The sequence below is a fragment of the Sycon ciliatum genome, chromosome 1 (assembly GCF_964019385.1).
Source record: "Sycon ciliatum chromosome 1, ocSycCili1.1, whole genome shotgun sequence".
Taxonomy (NCBI): domain Eukaryota; kingdom Metazoa; phylum Porifera; class Calcarea; order Leucosolenida; family Sycettidae; genus Sycon; species Sycon ciliatum.
In genome coordinates, this window is record NC_088643.1 from 67,974,247 (window position 1) to 67,990,144 (window position 15,898).

The 15,898-nt window shown below is 47.7% G+C and overlaps 1 protein-coding gene across 1 annotated transcript; it reads left to right on the forward strand.

The window, feature by feature from the left end:
- Nucleotides 1-3,608: 3,608 nt before the first annotated feature.
- Nucleotides 3,609-4,217, forward strand: LOC135806523 (uncharacterized). The gene has a single exon (XM_065320718.1). It carries the CDS (start codon nt 3,609-3,611, stop codon nt 4,215-4,217), a length of 609 nt encoding a protein of 202 aa, XP_065176790.1.
- The last annotated feature ends 11,681 nt before the right edge of the window (nt 4,218-15,898 follow it).

Sequence of the window (15,898 nt, forward strand, 5' to 3'; positions counted from 1 at the left end):
ACTACTACTACTACTACTACTACTACTACTACTACTACTACTACTACTACTACTACTACTACTACTACTACTACTACTACTACTACTACTACTACTACTACTACTACTACTACTACTACTACTACTACTACTACTACTACTACTACTACTACTACTACTACTACTACTACTACTACTACTACTACTACTACTACTACTACTACTACTACTACTACTACTACTACTACTACTACTACTACTACTACCATACAATATGAGTGATTTGCCGCTGCATGGCCGTTGCCTACATGCTCTGTATCTGACTAGGACTGAGGGCAGGGCCGGTGCATGGACACGAGTACAGTATCATACAGCCTGGTGCTGCATCTCCGGAATATAATAATACAATCATGTACATGTCATTGTGCATTGTAGAATTAGCATAGAGCCGAGGTTAAGCAAGTGATGTCACGATGACGAGTCAGCAGAACTGCTTATGGGTGCCATGTATACAGTGTGGGTCGGCTCGAGCTATTGCCGCGTCGCGACTGTGCCAAAACCCTCGACCGATGACGTAATCACATAACATATTATTATTATTATCATCATTATGCTACTCGTACTTTTGAAAAGTACTTCCACTGGTTTACTGGTTGCACAACGGCCACGTGACAATCATTCACAGGAACTGACCGGGTAAACCTGTACTTAGAGGGGAAGTTAAGGCAAAAATTAAAATTTCACCAGTTGTAGTCTTCGGGGTGCTGAGTCGAATGGTCTTGGTCCGAGAAAGCTGAGACGCTCCCTTCCTACTTGAATCCCAATCGAACTCGCGCACTTCCACCGAAACTGGGTGACTGCGCCCTACTAGATGGGGATTTGTATGCAAAATGCCACTAAAAGCGCCGTTTCGTTCTTATAAAAGCACGGATGACCGCGATTGGCCCATATGTTGTAGTCTTTTGGACGCTGAGTCGACTGGTTTTGGTCCGAAAAGGCTGCGATGCAGCGTTCCTCCTTTATTCCCAATCGAACATGGTTGAACAAGTGGTCACGTGCTCCTCGGTGCCCAAATCACCTGGTCACCACGCCAGCAGGCGACAACTTTCACACCAAGGTTCAACTCGAGTTCAACTCGAGTGACAGGACTGCACCCAAAAAAGGTCAAACAGGCTAGTTAGTTGTACCCTGCAGGCACGGTGACCAGCTGACTGGTGTACGCAGGAGCACGTGACCGCTTGTTCAACCATGTTCGATTGACGAGTGGCGTCCGAGATGCCGACTGTGGCGATGAAGAGTCGGAAACTCCGTTCCCATGCAGGAAAACGGGCGGCAGCGTCGTAGAGGCTGCTGTAGACCAGGAATGGCTCCGGAGGCGGTAGTGGGAGTAGGTACATGGCGAAGATCAGGCGTTTGCTCGCAGCGCCAAGGTAATCTCTTGCTTTATTCCAAACTACAGCTCCCTCGGAGCTCCGGAAACTTGCGGAAAGCTCTGATGCCAACAGAATGTAATGCTACTGACTACTGTCTGTGCATGCATGAGTACACTACAGAACTGGTGCGTAGACTTACCATGCTTACCGACTGTCAGTACAGGCGTGGGAAGCGGCATATGTAAATCATGGATAGGAGCACAAAACGGTGCCGCGTGCATACATGTACATGCGTGTGACAGTCCATACATGTACAATCAATGTCAATCATTAATTTTTGTTAGATTGACAGCTAGCAGGAAACAAGGTGGAGGACACCTGGTCGACACTGTGTTCGGAAACAGTGACCTTACTACAACAGTACAATCATACAACCTTCCGCGGTTGGCAGAGCCCCGGTCCCTGCGGGCCATTTTAACCTGCATAATTATGGTATGGGTGTTGAGCCCGGTTCTGACCCCCGTTATCATGGTTATGCTAGGGGGTTGGAGACTACTCCATTACGTCCGTCGTGTATTCTTTGATCGCTGCTTGATCATGTTGATGTCGTCCTGGTTTTGACACCTAGACACTTTCTCACCTGTGTATCATGGTGTATCATCGACCCGCAACACTTCCCTTGCAGTCTTGCACCGCGTATACCGCTCCACCGCAACCTCAGGTGGCGTTTGTTCGGTGCCATTCACCATTCCAAAGGCTGAAAGCCATTCCGCTGTGTTTTGGTTCCGGTGCGTTTGTTAGATGCACGCTTGGCCCCCGATCGCGGAATGGATGGGGCAGAATCGCAAAGAAAAAGAAAGATTTAAAAAGTGGAATGAGATTATATTCGCGGGGTTCAGAAACACACAAGCTATAGCCTTCGCTTCCGCAGGCCACCACTACCGGTATGCCTTTTCACCGACATGTAGTCCTCAGACCTCACAAGTGAGTGGAATGAGAGCGGAATGAAAATGCGCTGCAGCCACCGGTACAGCGGTCAGCAGGGGCTTTGTGCAGCCTAGCCAGGCCAGACTCGCACGAGTCGCAGTACCTATCACCATGATCACCTCCTGAGCTAACATAATTACACTAGTAGTATAATGTTTATAAAGCTTTGTGCCGCAAGGCCTTTCGAAGTTTCGTGTCACTTTGTCTTGAACTTGTAGAAAGTAATTAGTTAGTTTGTGCCGACACGCCTGACTTGTGACAGTCATCAGTGACAGTGAGCCTGAACGAGCGAATAATACTATTAATATAAAACGTTTCTGTCGGTAGTAGAATATTATGGTAGTGACTAGTAATAGTATTGTGCGTGTTGCTACGAACCATACCAACACCTTACACATGTACCTACAAGACTGAGGAAACGCAGAGTAATTGGTCCTCGAGATGGCGAGTAACGAGGCGTTTTCGTGGCCGGTGAAGTTGACCAAGGACTTCTTGCCCATTTACTCTGTTCCAGTCTCTCTAGTTGATAGCGGTTGCGCCTTGTCCCCTGGAGTTTTGCTTTCAACGTCGGCAACAACGTCAGGCCAGTCAAGGGCGGAATCTCCGATCGAGCCTTTAAGGCCAGCCGATGGCTTTCCAGCTCCTCTTCCTGGGCCTGGCATTGCCATCTCAAAGAGCGAACCTGCTGCTACACCATCGAAGAAACCACCAGCTCTCCTGGATACTGGAAACATGGCTGTGGCCGATGTAGCTAAAGAAAGAAAGCCAGTTGCCGAAAGGTCAGTGTCTGCTAGTGGGGCCTCAAAGAGACGAGCGAGAAAGCAGAAAGTGTCCGCAGGAAGTGAATTCAGTCGATTCCTACGTCGACACGAGGAGCGTGAAGCGAGGACACAAAAGGACCAAAAGAAGAGACACAAAGAAAATATGACAGTGACGACGGGACTCCTGAAGGTGATGCAAAGCATGACTGGGAAGAAGAAGAAAAGACGCAGGCAAGCACAGTGGCGCGATACCTTCTCAAGCTCTACCTCTGCAGCTTCATCGTCATCGTCATCATCTCCATTTCACACCTGGTTCGAAAGCGAAAGTGATAGTAGTGACCTAAGTCTGCAAAGCATGACTGGGAAGAAGAAGAAAAGAAGCAGGCAAGCACTCCGGCGCGATACCTTTTAAAGCTCGACCTCTGCAGCTTCATCGTCATCGTCATCATCTCCGTTTCACACCTGGTTTGAAAGCGAAAGTGATAGTAGTGACCTAAGTCTGCAAAGCATGACTGGGAAGAAGAAGAAAAGATGCAGGCAAGCACAGCGGCGCGATACCTTCTCAAGCTCGACCTCTGCAGCTTCATCGTCATCGTCATCATTTCCGTTTCACACCTGGTTTGAAAGCGAAAGTGATAGTAGTGACCTAAGTCTGCAAAGCATGACTGGGAAGAAGAAGAAAAGACGCAGGCAAGCACAGCGGCGCGATACCTTCTCAAGCTCGACCTCTGCAACTTTATCGTCATCGTCATCATCTCCGTTTCACACCTGGTTCGAAAGCGAAAGTGATAGTAGTGACCTAAGTCTGCAAAGTATGACTGGGAAGAAGAAGAAAAGACGCAGGCAAGCACTCCGGCGCGATACCTTCTCAAGCTCGACCTCTGCAGCTTCATCGTCATCGTCATCATCTCCATTTCACACCTGGTTCGAAAGCGAAAGTGATAGTAGTGACCTAAGTCTGCAAAGCATGACTGGGAAGAAGAAGAAAAGACGCAGGCAAGCACGGCGGCGCGATACCTTCTCAAGCTCGACCTCTGCAGCTTCATCGTCATCGTCATCATCTCCGTTTCACACCTGGTTCGAAAGCGAAGGTGATAGTAGTAACCTAAGTCCTTGAGCCTGTTGGGTTTAAGGCTTGCCCTGTCACGCCTGAGGTAATCCACTAGGGACTCTGCTGTGTCTACATGTACGCGCTGTTGAAATGTTGTACCTCCTTCACATCTGCCCTCTTTTTTCAAGACCCTCCATATATATTCTAGTGATTGTTAGTCTTGGGCATAATGCTGTCTGATGAGTGTTCACACGAAACTCCGAGTAACAGCGGAAAAGGTTTTGTTTGATTCATTGCTGTGTAATCTTTGTACAGTACAACATAACTTTATGTGTATTAAAATGTCGGTGTTTCAGGGTTTTTTTTGTTCTTTTTTACTATTGACACAGCCCTACTGGAAAACAGGTGGAGAACAAAAAGAAACGAGGAAAAGGACAAAACATAGGGGATGTAGGGACGACGTGCTGATGTGCTGGGAGCAACTCAACCGACCAGAGGTCTCGGCGTCAGCGTTGCAACTAGGCATCGAAAAATGTGTGTGTGTGTGGGGGGGGGGGGTTGCACAAGAACAACTGCAAAACAAACAGAAGCTAGAGAATACCACAAATAATAACTTGGTGCGAAATAATGAGAAGAAAAATTAATAATGACGCCCAAAAGCGCTAAATACGAAATTAAGAAAAAGGAAAATAATAAACCACATAGCGCTAAAGCTGCACCAAATAATAATTTAAATTATAACTAAACCTGGTGGAAAACCAAGAAATCATAACAAACAAAACAAACTAAATAAAAAATTAATAATTAAAAATTAAATAATAAAAGGTAAATGAAGCCCAATATCATCAGCAGAGCCGAACCAAGGAACATGACCCGTGCCACAGTCAGGAGTTCATCCGTAGAAGTCGGTAGCCATCAGCCAGTGTTGGTGCGTGAGGTACTTATGGGCATCTTCTTTGAACGCGTGGAGCCGCTTCAAGCTGAGTGGAGCCCTTACAATTTCGCTTGGCAAGCGTGATGTTTTAAATGACCAGCCTTCCCTTCACATACATGTACAGTGCACATTCTCTTGCCTTTGCACATTGCGGAGCCTATAATATACACCATCACACAGTGATATTCGGAAATTTATGCTATTTCGTTCTTTTGATTGTGACGGTAAATTAGTGTTGCAATCATGGAGTATATCGAAGCGTCATGGTCCATTTTTAAAGCTACTTCGAAGTATGTATTATTCCTCACCCGTTGCTCCTAGGCTATGGACTGTTATACCATCGCAGGTAACTGCTGTAAAGTTTACGTTACAGAGAGATTTTTCTGGGTCATTCGTTACTTTCTTTTACCGTGTTCACAGCACACATAGTGCCACTATTGCGGATCCTAACAAAGCTAGTGCTGTTCTCATTTTTTGTTTATGAACACATACCGTAAGAGCACAGACGGTGAGCCATGTTCCAACACATTTCTTGAGTGGGTGCGGGTTTTTTAAACCTTTCAATTTTATCCTGCAAGTAATATTCGGCAAGTTGTTACGTGGTACCAGATATACAGACAATGTTTTCATTGGCAACTAGCAGAGCTTGGTGCGATAATTCCTTTAGGGAGCCTAATACTGGCACATGTAAGATGACATGTGCATGTGGAATTGTTTCCATGGGACTAAAGAGTTTGAACGTATTACTAGAAACTGGCAAAAAGATAGAACAGATAGAGAGAGAGAGCCATAATTATCAAACTTGAAAAAGCTGGTACAACAAATAAAAAATGGCTGAAATAGCAATGATTTGCAATGATCAAAGCAGTCAAGGACCAGCTACAGGAAAAATTCATGATGTGGCAAGACACAAGAAGATTGTTCGATTATCTTGTAGATATGTCAAAACAATACAACGAGTTGCCATGGCTAGCGGATGAAGCGGAGCGGAAGGCATCAAAATGCGAATGAGTTCGAGACAAAATTGCTGGACAACCCATGGTGATTAAAGAGTACCGGTAATCCAATACATCGTCCAATTCTTTAGAAGCCCGTCCGTACATGAAAATTTACCCGATCCGGACAGGATTCCGCTTGATGCAGGGTCCGATAAACTCAGGTTTCACCGTAATAATTATCCAGCTGGGCAGAGCATGGCATCATCAGATGGAGAGATACTGGATGAGCTGTTGTCGTGGAAGTTGTGCTGGAGCAGCTGGGTTGAAAAACACTGCTTCGTCGTCGCCCTGGACAGTGGACAGTATCATCTTGAGGATCAGCAGCATCAACAGCAACAGCGTCATCTCCAAGGAAGTAGTCAGCATCATCAGCATCATGAATGCGGCATACATTGTGAAGGACACAACAAGCAATGATCAACTTCGGGTAATCTTCCGGTATATCTAGATCGACGAACTGCAGCTTTCGCCGTCTGCAACGCAGCAAACGGAAAGCCCGCTCCACTACCTTTCATGTACTGGCACGAGCGTCGTTGTCGGTGATCTGGGTTTGTGTCAGCGCTGGGCCATGATGCTTGACTGGCACCATAAGCAACTGGTGTCATGGATAGGCGCTGTCGCCGATGATGTACGTCTGAAGGGGGAACCGGCGTTCTGGTGATTGGCCACTTCAGGAGCCAGCGTTGAATTCCTCAACACTCTGGCATCATGGACAGAGCCAGGGTAGCCAGCAAAACAATTTGTGAAGATCATGTCGGCATCACCATGATCACTAACTGCTTGTAACAGAATGCTGTAGTAGGGCAGCCTATTCCGGTAGCTGTCCATGCCGTGAGACGGTGGCTTCACTTCTATGTGGGTTCCATCAATGGCTCCAATGCGGCCTGGAACTTGGAAGAGATGCAATGCTTTCAAAGTCTGCACTTGTTTGAAGAGCCCTTGGTCCGTGTGGCCATTTGATGAACTAATGGGTGCAAGCCTAAAGCCCTAATCAACAAAGTCCATACTCTGCGAACAACCCGCCACACACTGAATTTTGCTGATGTCAAATCGGTCTGACACGTCACGAATGCAGACGGGATTGCCCAGGTACCAAAGTCTGAATAGAAAGTGACCAGAAGATGCTTGGATGGTGCTATCGTTGGGCGACTACCTGTCAAACATGGGTACGGTGGCAGTTCACCCTCATCGCTGTTGCATACCTCCGCCAACAAAACTTCAAACGCGATTTTCGACATACGGAAATGTTGCCTGAAATCGTCCAGGTTATAAGCTGGTACTGTAACCTCGGCATAGTTACTTGTTCGTGGTATTTTGACCCTTCGCTGTCTGAGAAAGCGTTCGCCCATGACAAGAACTGGAAAGATGCCCTCGCACCTCTCCTCCTCATCGTCGAGCAGGGCCTCTAGGGGAGGTAAGCCAGAACTCTGCTTCGAGCCCGACGATCCATAGCACATAACCAGCCAAACAGCCTGCTACTCGACTTCTTCTTACAACCGTGCTTCGTCTCCGTCAAACAAGCACTTCAAATCTGTGTAGAGCTAGAGACGTTTCTGTGACCGATACGAGGTCGCGAATAGCCTCATGATATAAGTAGCTGACAAACGCTGCGTACAGGCACTAACAGTTCGTGCACAGCGTTTGGCCGCTCCTTCATCAAGACTCACAGGGACATACATGTATGCAGAAACGACACGTAGATCTACGGCAGTCGGAAGCAAAAGCGCAACTACCATGACTACCGGTAGTCTTCGCAAAGCCACAAAGCATGCTAGCAGGTGCTAAAAACAAAAACATTCGACCGTCGTTTCCTGAGTCGCGCAATTTTTTTGCCAGTTTCCCGAGTGCATGCGCATATGCGCGCACGTTTGTCTGCTACGCTCATTCCGATTCCGCGATGGGTATCGACTGCATACCATGCCCATTCTGGAATGATCGAACGAATGCAACCTTAGACTCGAAGGGATATTTTCATCTGCACCTTTTTCACTTTCATGTACATGATCTCTTCAGCATCAACTCCATGCCACCACCCGGAGCCATCCATTCTTGATCCACTGACGATGTCGTTCAGACCAACGAAGCGTCTGGAAGAGTATAGTAAAACTTCATGCACCACTCTTGGTCTAACGAAAAGAATTTTAGTCAGTGATACAACGAGCGTGGCTAACCAACGACTTGTCTTATCAAAAGAAGAACTGACTTACTAGTATCACTACCCTTACCCCTTAGTATCACCCCTTATTCATTGCATACCTGGTGAGGGCAGTTAATATTTGGCCAAAACGTTGTAAAAAATGTATTGAGAAATGACTTCGAGTTTGCAGAGTGAATGGGAAGAGAGCGAGTCTGCTCTGAAACCATTTTTTCCTATGAATGAAGCTGCAGGAAGCCTCACCACTGCTGCTCCCTTGTTCAAAGTTAGTGTATAGCACGTAGGACAGCGGTTTGGCCACGTAACGGTGTCGTTGTCCGCCAGGTAATCACGCGGCTTCGCTTGCTGTGATGTCGCCCGGTTGACACTGAGCAGTGTGTTCAGGGACCTGGGTGGTTATGCTCGTGGGCCCTTCTCTTTGATGCGCCCAATAAACTGCCAGAGGCTACGGGGCCATGGAGAAGACATAATTCTACTTTTCCAGTCATTTTACCTATGACTGTATTTAGGAGCTGGTCAAGTACCTCGGCCTCCAGCTTCTCACAACAGCATCTAGCAACGAACAACCGCTAACCGCTAATGGATGAACAGCAACGAACAACCGCTAACCGCTAATGGATGAATGTAGATCTACCATGGTACGACTGTCTATCACTCATCAGGACGTACTTCCAAGTAAGTTCATTCGTTGGCTTCACCACACTAAGCACTAAGCACCAAGTACATGTACCTGTACATGATTGTACTCCTAGATCCTACAAGCAGCTGGTCAACTGCATGATTCTATCCGTCCGGCATCATCTGCACCAGCCAGGCAACTACCTGTAGGCAGATGCTGGAATGATGGGCACCGTCATTCTGATCATCATGATCATTCATGCTGGCAAAATCCATTTCTCCATGGGCAGTCTGGCACTTTCTCCAGTGCGTCATGATCACTCCTGTCATCCTCCTAGTACGCTACCCTAGCACAGGTATGCGAAGCACATGGCACCAAGTGTCAGCGACGTGTCAACAAGGCTTGAATGAATGGGACATACAATATTTCCATTCCAGACATACCGCGTACCGGTAAATGTACTGCTCTCGGGCCGGTCCACTGCCACTGGCTCTGTCTGCTCATCCGCGGATCTGCGGATCCATTCCGGCCATCAATCAACCTGTAGTGTAGTGTAGGCTGTACTACCGGTCCACTGCTGATTTGTATTTTAGGGTGGACTTCAAAAGTTACAAACCAGTCGTTCTGGACATCAGAATCGCGATTCCCCTCCAGTCTCATTCAGTAGTAGCTCAACAGCAGTGATGCTTCGATAATTCGAGCAGCGCCATAGATCAAGATAACTCAGTGTTAACAACCAAAAAGATCCTCCTGAAATAACGAGGGGCAAACTTGCCTCTGTTTTTAAGTCTGGTGGTGAATACGATGGAAGAAGGTTTGATGAATGAAGACGGCTTGGCCAGCCAAGATGTGTCCGTGACAGAGTCCCAGAATCTAGGATTCGATGCCGACCTCCTCAATTCGTCGCAGCCTGAGCCCGACGAGAGCTCTAGTAAACCGAGATTTCCCAACCTGGTCGGTCGAAGAATTGCGCAAGTAGCTATCATTCTGATTGTCACGCCGCTCTTCTTCGCTAGTATCGGTGCTATTGTGGACTATGTCCTTTTCGGATCAGGCTCAGGCAATATCAACTACCATACACGCTATGCAGCGTTCGCTGCACTGGTTGCCACGCCGCTGGCCGTTTTCAGGCTGCTGCTCTTCACCTTCAGCAATCCGACAACGTTAAAGCGGAACCTGAACATCGGTGACTTCTTGGCCTACCTGCTTCTGTCGGTGGCAATCGGAATAGCATTGCCACGTACCATCCTGGCTGGTTCAGAGATCTTCCATGCAGCGGATCACGCAAAGGAGATATTCACCGTCAAGGGTATGTACGAGAAGATTGAAACACAGGCAGATGTGTACGCTTGGCTGACAGCCATGACTAGGAACGTCTTCAATGATTCCTTTGCTTCCGACAAGGGATCGCGCTACGTGGACGAACGCGGAAGAGCCGTGCTCCTGGGATTTCTGCGATTACGACAAAACCGTGTGAGACCGGTCAAGTGTGACAAGAAGTTTGCGGACCTAGGAACAGTTGGAAGAAAAGAATGTTATCCACCATATAGCGTCGAATACGAAGATACTACAACCTACTCCAGAATGAACTTCACTTACTACAACACCTACTATAAAACTTCCAATGGCCGTAAACAGTACCCGAGTGACATGATTGCTTCAACGAACACTGGGAGCTACTCACTGGCTGGTTTCTGGACGATCTTTGCGTCGGATGTGACAACTCGAGACTGCGTTGACCAGATCGGAGACATGCGTGAGGCCAACTGGATAGATGCACAAACACGGCTTGTGGGTGTGGATGCGGCGATTGTGTTCCCCGACTTTCACCCCCATTCTACCTGGGGTACAATGCAGATGAACATCCTGGTCACGTCGTCCGGAAAGTTTCTGCCTCAACCGTTTTACTTCGTACCAAATTATATCCCAGCAACAGAAGAAGGCCCGGCAGCCGGTGCGGATCCAACAACCAACACCACTAACAGAACACAGAGCATGCTCGATCAGCCGGTTGGAATGAGTCTTGTTTCGCAGATTGCCTACATGCAAAGTGCCCAGTTTCGTAAGCAAGCAGAAGCCCAGGGCACGCCAGAGGTTTTGCTCAATGGTCAATGCTCAATCATTGTTGGAGCCCTTTTTCTCACCCCGTTTTACCTGGGAGTCTTCTCGGCACTAATTTACACCACCTTAGTCCACATCTGCTCGGCCATCCACGGTAAAAAGCAGTATCTCCGTAGCTTCTTCACGTACACTGAACTGGTTTGGATGTTGATGATACTGCTTAGCTGGGTGTTCTTTTGTCTAGCTTCGTATGTGCAGGCGTGTGCACCTTCAGTATTTGTTCTTCCTCCTTTCCCATCAGCAACGGATGCCGACGGCAGTGCTCGTACAGGACTTGCGTTACGCGCAGAGGTGCAAAACCTTGGGCACTACTGGGCACAGGCCAGGAATGTGCTTGGCCTATCGTTGTTTCTTCACCTCTTCAACTTTCTGAAGTTCCTAGTCAAGTTCAAGTCACTCGGTGCCCTGATTCGAACTCTTAGCCTCGCAGCTCCAGAACTCCTCTCCTTCTCGGTCTCTTTCTCTGTGATATTCATTGCATTCGTCACCATGTTCTTCATCCTGTTCAGCGTGGATGCGGTGGAGTTCATGAGCTATGAACGCAGCACAATATCCCTATGGCTTGGTATGTTAGGAGAGCTGGAAGTGACCAGTGCACTGTGGAAGAACAAGTCCTGGGCAATACCCATGATTATTTTGTTCACGTTCATCTCAGTGTTTGTTCTACTCACCTTGATCGTGGCCATTGTCAGCAATGCTCACGAACGCACCAAGACTGTTGCGGAAGGTGATGCCATTTTGCAGGAGCAGCGGATCTTTGACGTTGTGTACCACACGCTGTCCAAGCAGGGTCGGCAGCCTCGGGTACACCCATCCAATGAAGCAAGTCTAAGCAATAACGTTAAGGCCCAGCTCTCACCATTTCGCAGTCCTATTCAGCAGTGGATATCACGGGCACGGCAGCGTAGGCTCCCGCATTCGACTGAAAAAGACGCAAATCCGCCAGGACAATCGACGCTGCGTAATCTGGTGTTGAATGATGGTGTCAGGAGGAACGCAGTGGCGGATAGTGATAACCAATCAGAGTCACACGTTTAACTGACTATCTACGAGCTCGTACTAGGGTTTGATCACCAACTTTCTTACTAAATTCATTGCACGCTGTATATTTGACAGGAAACGTGGAAGAATCTCCCAATTTGTATATCGATTTGGCTGGAATAACATCCCATTTTGCTGATTACCAATTTACAATTCTCATGCACCAACGAAAACAGTATTTCCATAAACAAGGCTGATGTAGCTACCCGTATGCACCAACTCAACTGGCTCAAGGTGATTTTTTAATACAATGCAAGTTGCAACACAATATTATTATTGTGAAAATACACAACAAGATCTGCTGAATCGTAAGTGTCCATTGTTCTATAATCAGACATTTCTTTTGAAATCATGCTTCCAACCGATATTCCATGTGTACATCCATGGCTTCTCATTTGCACTGTGCGGCATTTCTCTTTTGCAGTCCGCGGCAGCATTTTCTGTCTTGGAGGCGCTGTCTCATTGTCCGGTTGTGCTGGTGTACCACTGATTGTACCGGCGTATCGTCTTTCCGAAGTTTCCAACGAACATACAGTGTACATTGTACATGACTGATGCCATGATGATGACTGTAGTGTGCAGAATGCAATAATGACTTAGGCAGTCACTGAGTGGTATACTATACCACTGCCTAAGTCAATTATGTGCGCCAGTGGGGATGCTTTGGGAACAACAACCCGAGATGATCTGTTGTTGACTTTATTCAAAGTGGAGTGCCACCACCCAGAACTCTCCATTCTTTATCCACTGACGATGGTGCTCAGAAGCAGGGAGTCGTATAAAATTATCAGAGTTGAAACCCGCTACTCCCTGCTCAGAACAACGAAACGTCTAAGAGTCTAGAAAAGTAGGCGGGCGTCCAACGGCCGTGTGTTAGAAGTGGCTGACGAATCTGGAACTATCTCTATTCTAGATCCGCGAGGATTCTCCTACTATCCAATGTATTAAATGGCAGAAGCCATGCAAAGGTGAGTGTCATCTGGAAGACTCCAGGCATTATCTTTCATGAAGGACTGCCATATCATGGATTCGTCTCGTCCGAGGCCTGAACTGTGTAGTACGGATCACGACTCCTACATGCCGGCTCCGACTGCAGTTTGCGGAATCTGCTACAGACTGAGCCAGTGCTAGGTTGAGTGAGCTGGGGTCGTCGCTAGGCACCATCGGATTATGCCGGCATAATTATTGGCATAATTTGGTGGTTGAAATTTGGAGCATAATTTGGCATCCTCTCGGAGGTAGGAGCATAACTACACGATTATAACACAGCTCTAGTATGTAGGCTACACAATTGTGTACAATGCACCTGATCAGTGCTGGTGGTCTGTATGGTAAAGGGTTCGGAGGTCATGCAGATAGTGTTTTCAATGAAAAGCAGGGTAGAAATCATGGCAATACAGTATTGTATGCTCTAACTCGTCTTCTTCAAAGTTCTTTCTCACACTGACACAGTACATGTAGCAGAAAATGCGAGTGAATCAGCCTTCAACGAATCATCAGGCATCCCGGGGTGGACGAGATAGTGGCGGGTAGTCCGCAAAACTCCGTGTACATGCACATTACATTTGAACATAATAATCCGCCTGTTCGCATCAAATTCCATACAGTTGTACATGTTCTACAAGTACAAGTACAAGTAGATGCACTAGGAAGTTGTAGGTTTACGACTCCCTTGATAACAATTTACATGTCCAGTCCACTACAATCAGAGATGGCAAGAGTACATAACCCCTCGGGGCCCGGGGGTTATGTACTCTTGGTGATGGTCGTAGCTAGGTCGGACGGTGTGTTGACGTCATGACCCCGTTGAACTTTTGCTGCTTCAGTATGCAGTACAACGCCCTCTACAAAAAATTCCCCTGTTATTTTGCACAGAACCATTATGCATTAGCAGCATATGTATATGTGAGCATAATGCGGCATAATAATATGATAACTTTTAGCATAAAAATAGCATAATTCTGCAATTTTTTCAGCAATGCGAAAAGCATAATTTCACGAAAATATTAGCATAATCCGTCAAGGCCTAGGACGGGCCGGCCATTCGCCCGACTATATGACCACCATAGTGGTGCCCAGAATGCAGGATTTTGCACCCTAATTTAGCGGCCTAATTATTTCAAAAAAATTACGGGGGGACATCCCCCGGACCCCCCCCCCCCCCTCCCCGGCCGGTCCACCGCCAACGGCGGTGCTACGCGCCTGCTGATGAGCATAGATCATTGATAGATCTACGTTTCATTTCGGATCCTTCACTGGCTTCAGTCTTCACTTGACTTCAACGCCTAGCAGCTGCACCCATGCAACTCGTCTCACGTTTTTGAATGCGGTCGGACCAGAAGGCAAGAGGCATTAAAAAGTCGCAACAATCAATGAACCATTGTGAACAGTGTGTCGTGAATTATTTAGCTGGTTGTTTGTTTGTTGTCGCGCTCTGCTCTAAACACCTTGTGCATGTACTACTTTCAGCTTGTATCAGAAGTCATTATCGCGAGCGGGCGGCTGCTGGTATAGTATGCTAACTCAGCGATAGAGGTCATGGAGCGATTAGTGGCGAACGATGAGCTACAGCCTGACGAGGAGGTGGCCAAATCCTCCCTCGGTCTTGCTGCCGACCTCACGCTCTCGAAGAGATCATCCAAAGCACGGCGGAGGTTCAGCAAGGATGCTAGGAAAACCTGCGTACACGTGACGCTCATCGTGGTCTTCACACCACTCCTATTTTCAAGTATCGGTGCTATTGTTGATCGAGTTATCTTCGGTCCAGGCGTTGATAATGTCAACTATCATGCGCGCTATGCTGCGTATTCCGCCCTGGTCGTAGCACCTCTGGCCATCTTCCGACTACTGGTCGTTACCTTAAGCCGGCCAGCCGAACGAAAGCGGAATGTCAACGTTGCTGACTTCGTGGCTTATTTGCTTCTAACAATTGCAGTTGGAGTTGCACTGCCTCGTACCATCCTGGCTGGTCCGGAGATCTTCCACGCAGCGGATCACGCTAAGGATATCTTCACCGTCAATGGAATGTATGAGAAGATCAAGACTGAGAGCGATGTGTACGACTGGCTGGAGACCATGTTCACCAATATCTACAATGACTCGTTTCCGTCCAACAAGGGATCACGATTTGCTGACGCACGGGGACGGATAATACTTCTTGGGATGGTTCGTCTGCGGCAAGTGCGCGTGAAGCCGGTAGCATGCGACAAGAGATTCGCCGACCTTGGAACAGTGGGAAGTGAGATGTGCTATCCTCCATACAGTAAAGAAAACGAAGACAAATCGACGTACTCCCCGATGAACTTCAGCTATTCCGACGCATGGTACAACTCGTTTGAAGGCCGACGGCATTACCCGAGTAAAATGATTGCATCGACTGCAACGGGAGACTACTCACTGGCTGGGTTCTGGACGATCTTCCCGCAAGACGTTACCAGGCAGGACTGCACAAATCACATGCGGGATATGCACAATGCCAGCTGGATTGATGCACAGACTCGACTCGTGGGTATAGATACCACTGTACTGTTTCCGGACTTCCACCCATTCCCAGTGTGGGGCGCTTTGCAAATGAACATTCTGGTCTCGTCGTCGGGAACGTTTCTGCCGCAGCCATTCTACCTGGTTCCCAACTACATGCCTCAAGCCGAAAAGAGTCTCACGCCCGACGCCGGTCCTCCCAGCACTAATCCCAACTTGTTGAACTTGACTGCTAGCGCCACACAGCCTCCGGTTGGTATAGCCGTTGCAAGCCGCCTTGCCTACATGAACAGTTCTCAGCTGATGAGGCAGGCCAAGGTCCAGGGCTCACCCGATGTTGCTCTCAGCGATTCATGCGTAGTTGTAGTCGGATCACTCTATCTAACGCCATTCTATCTG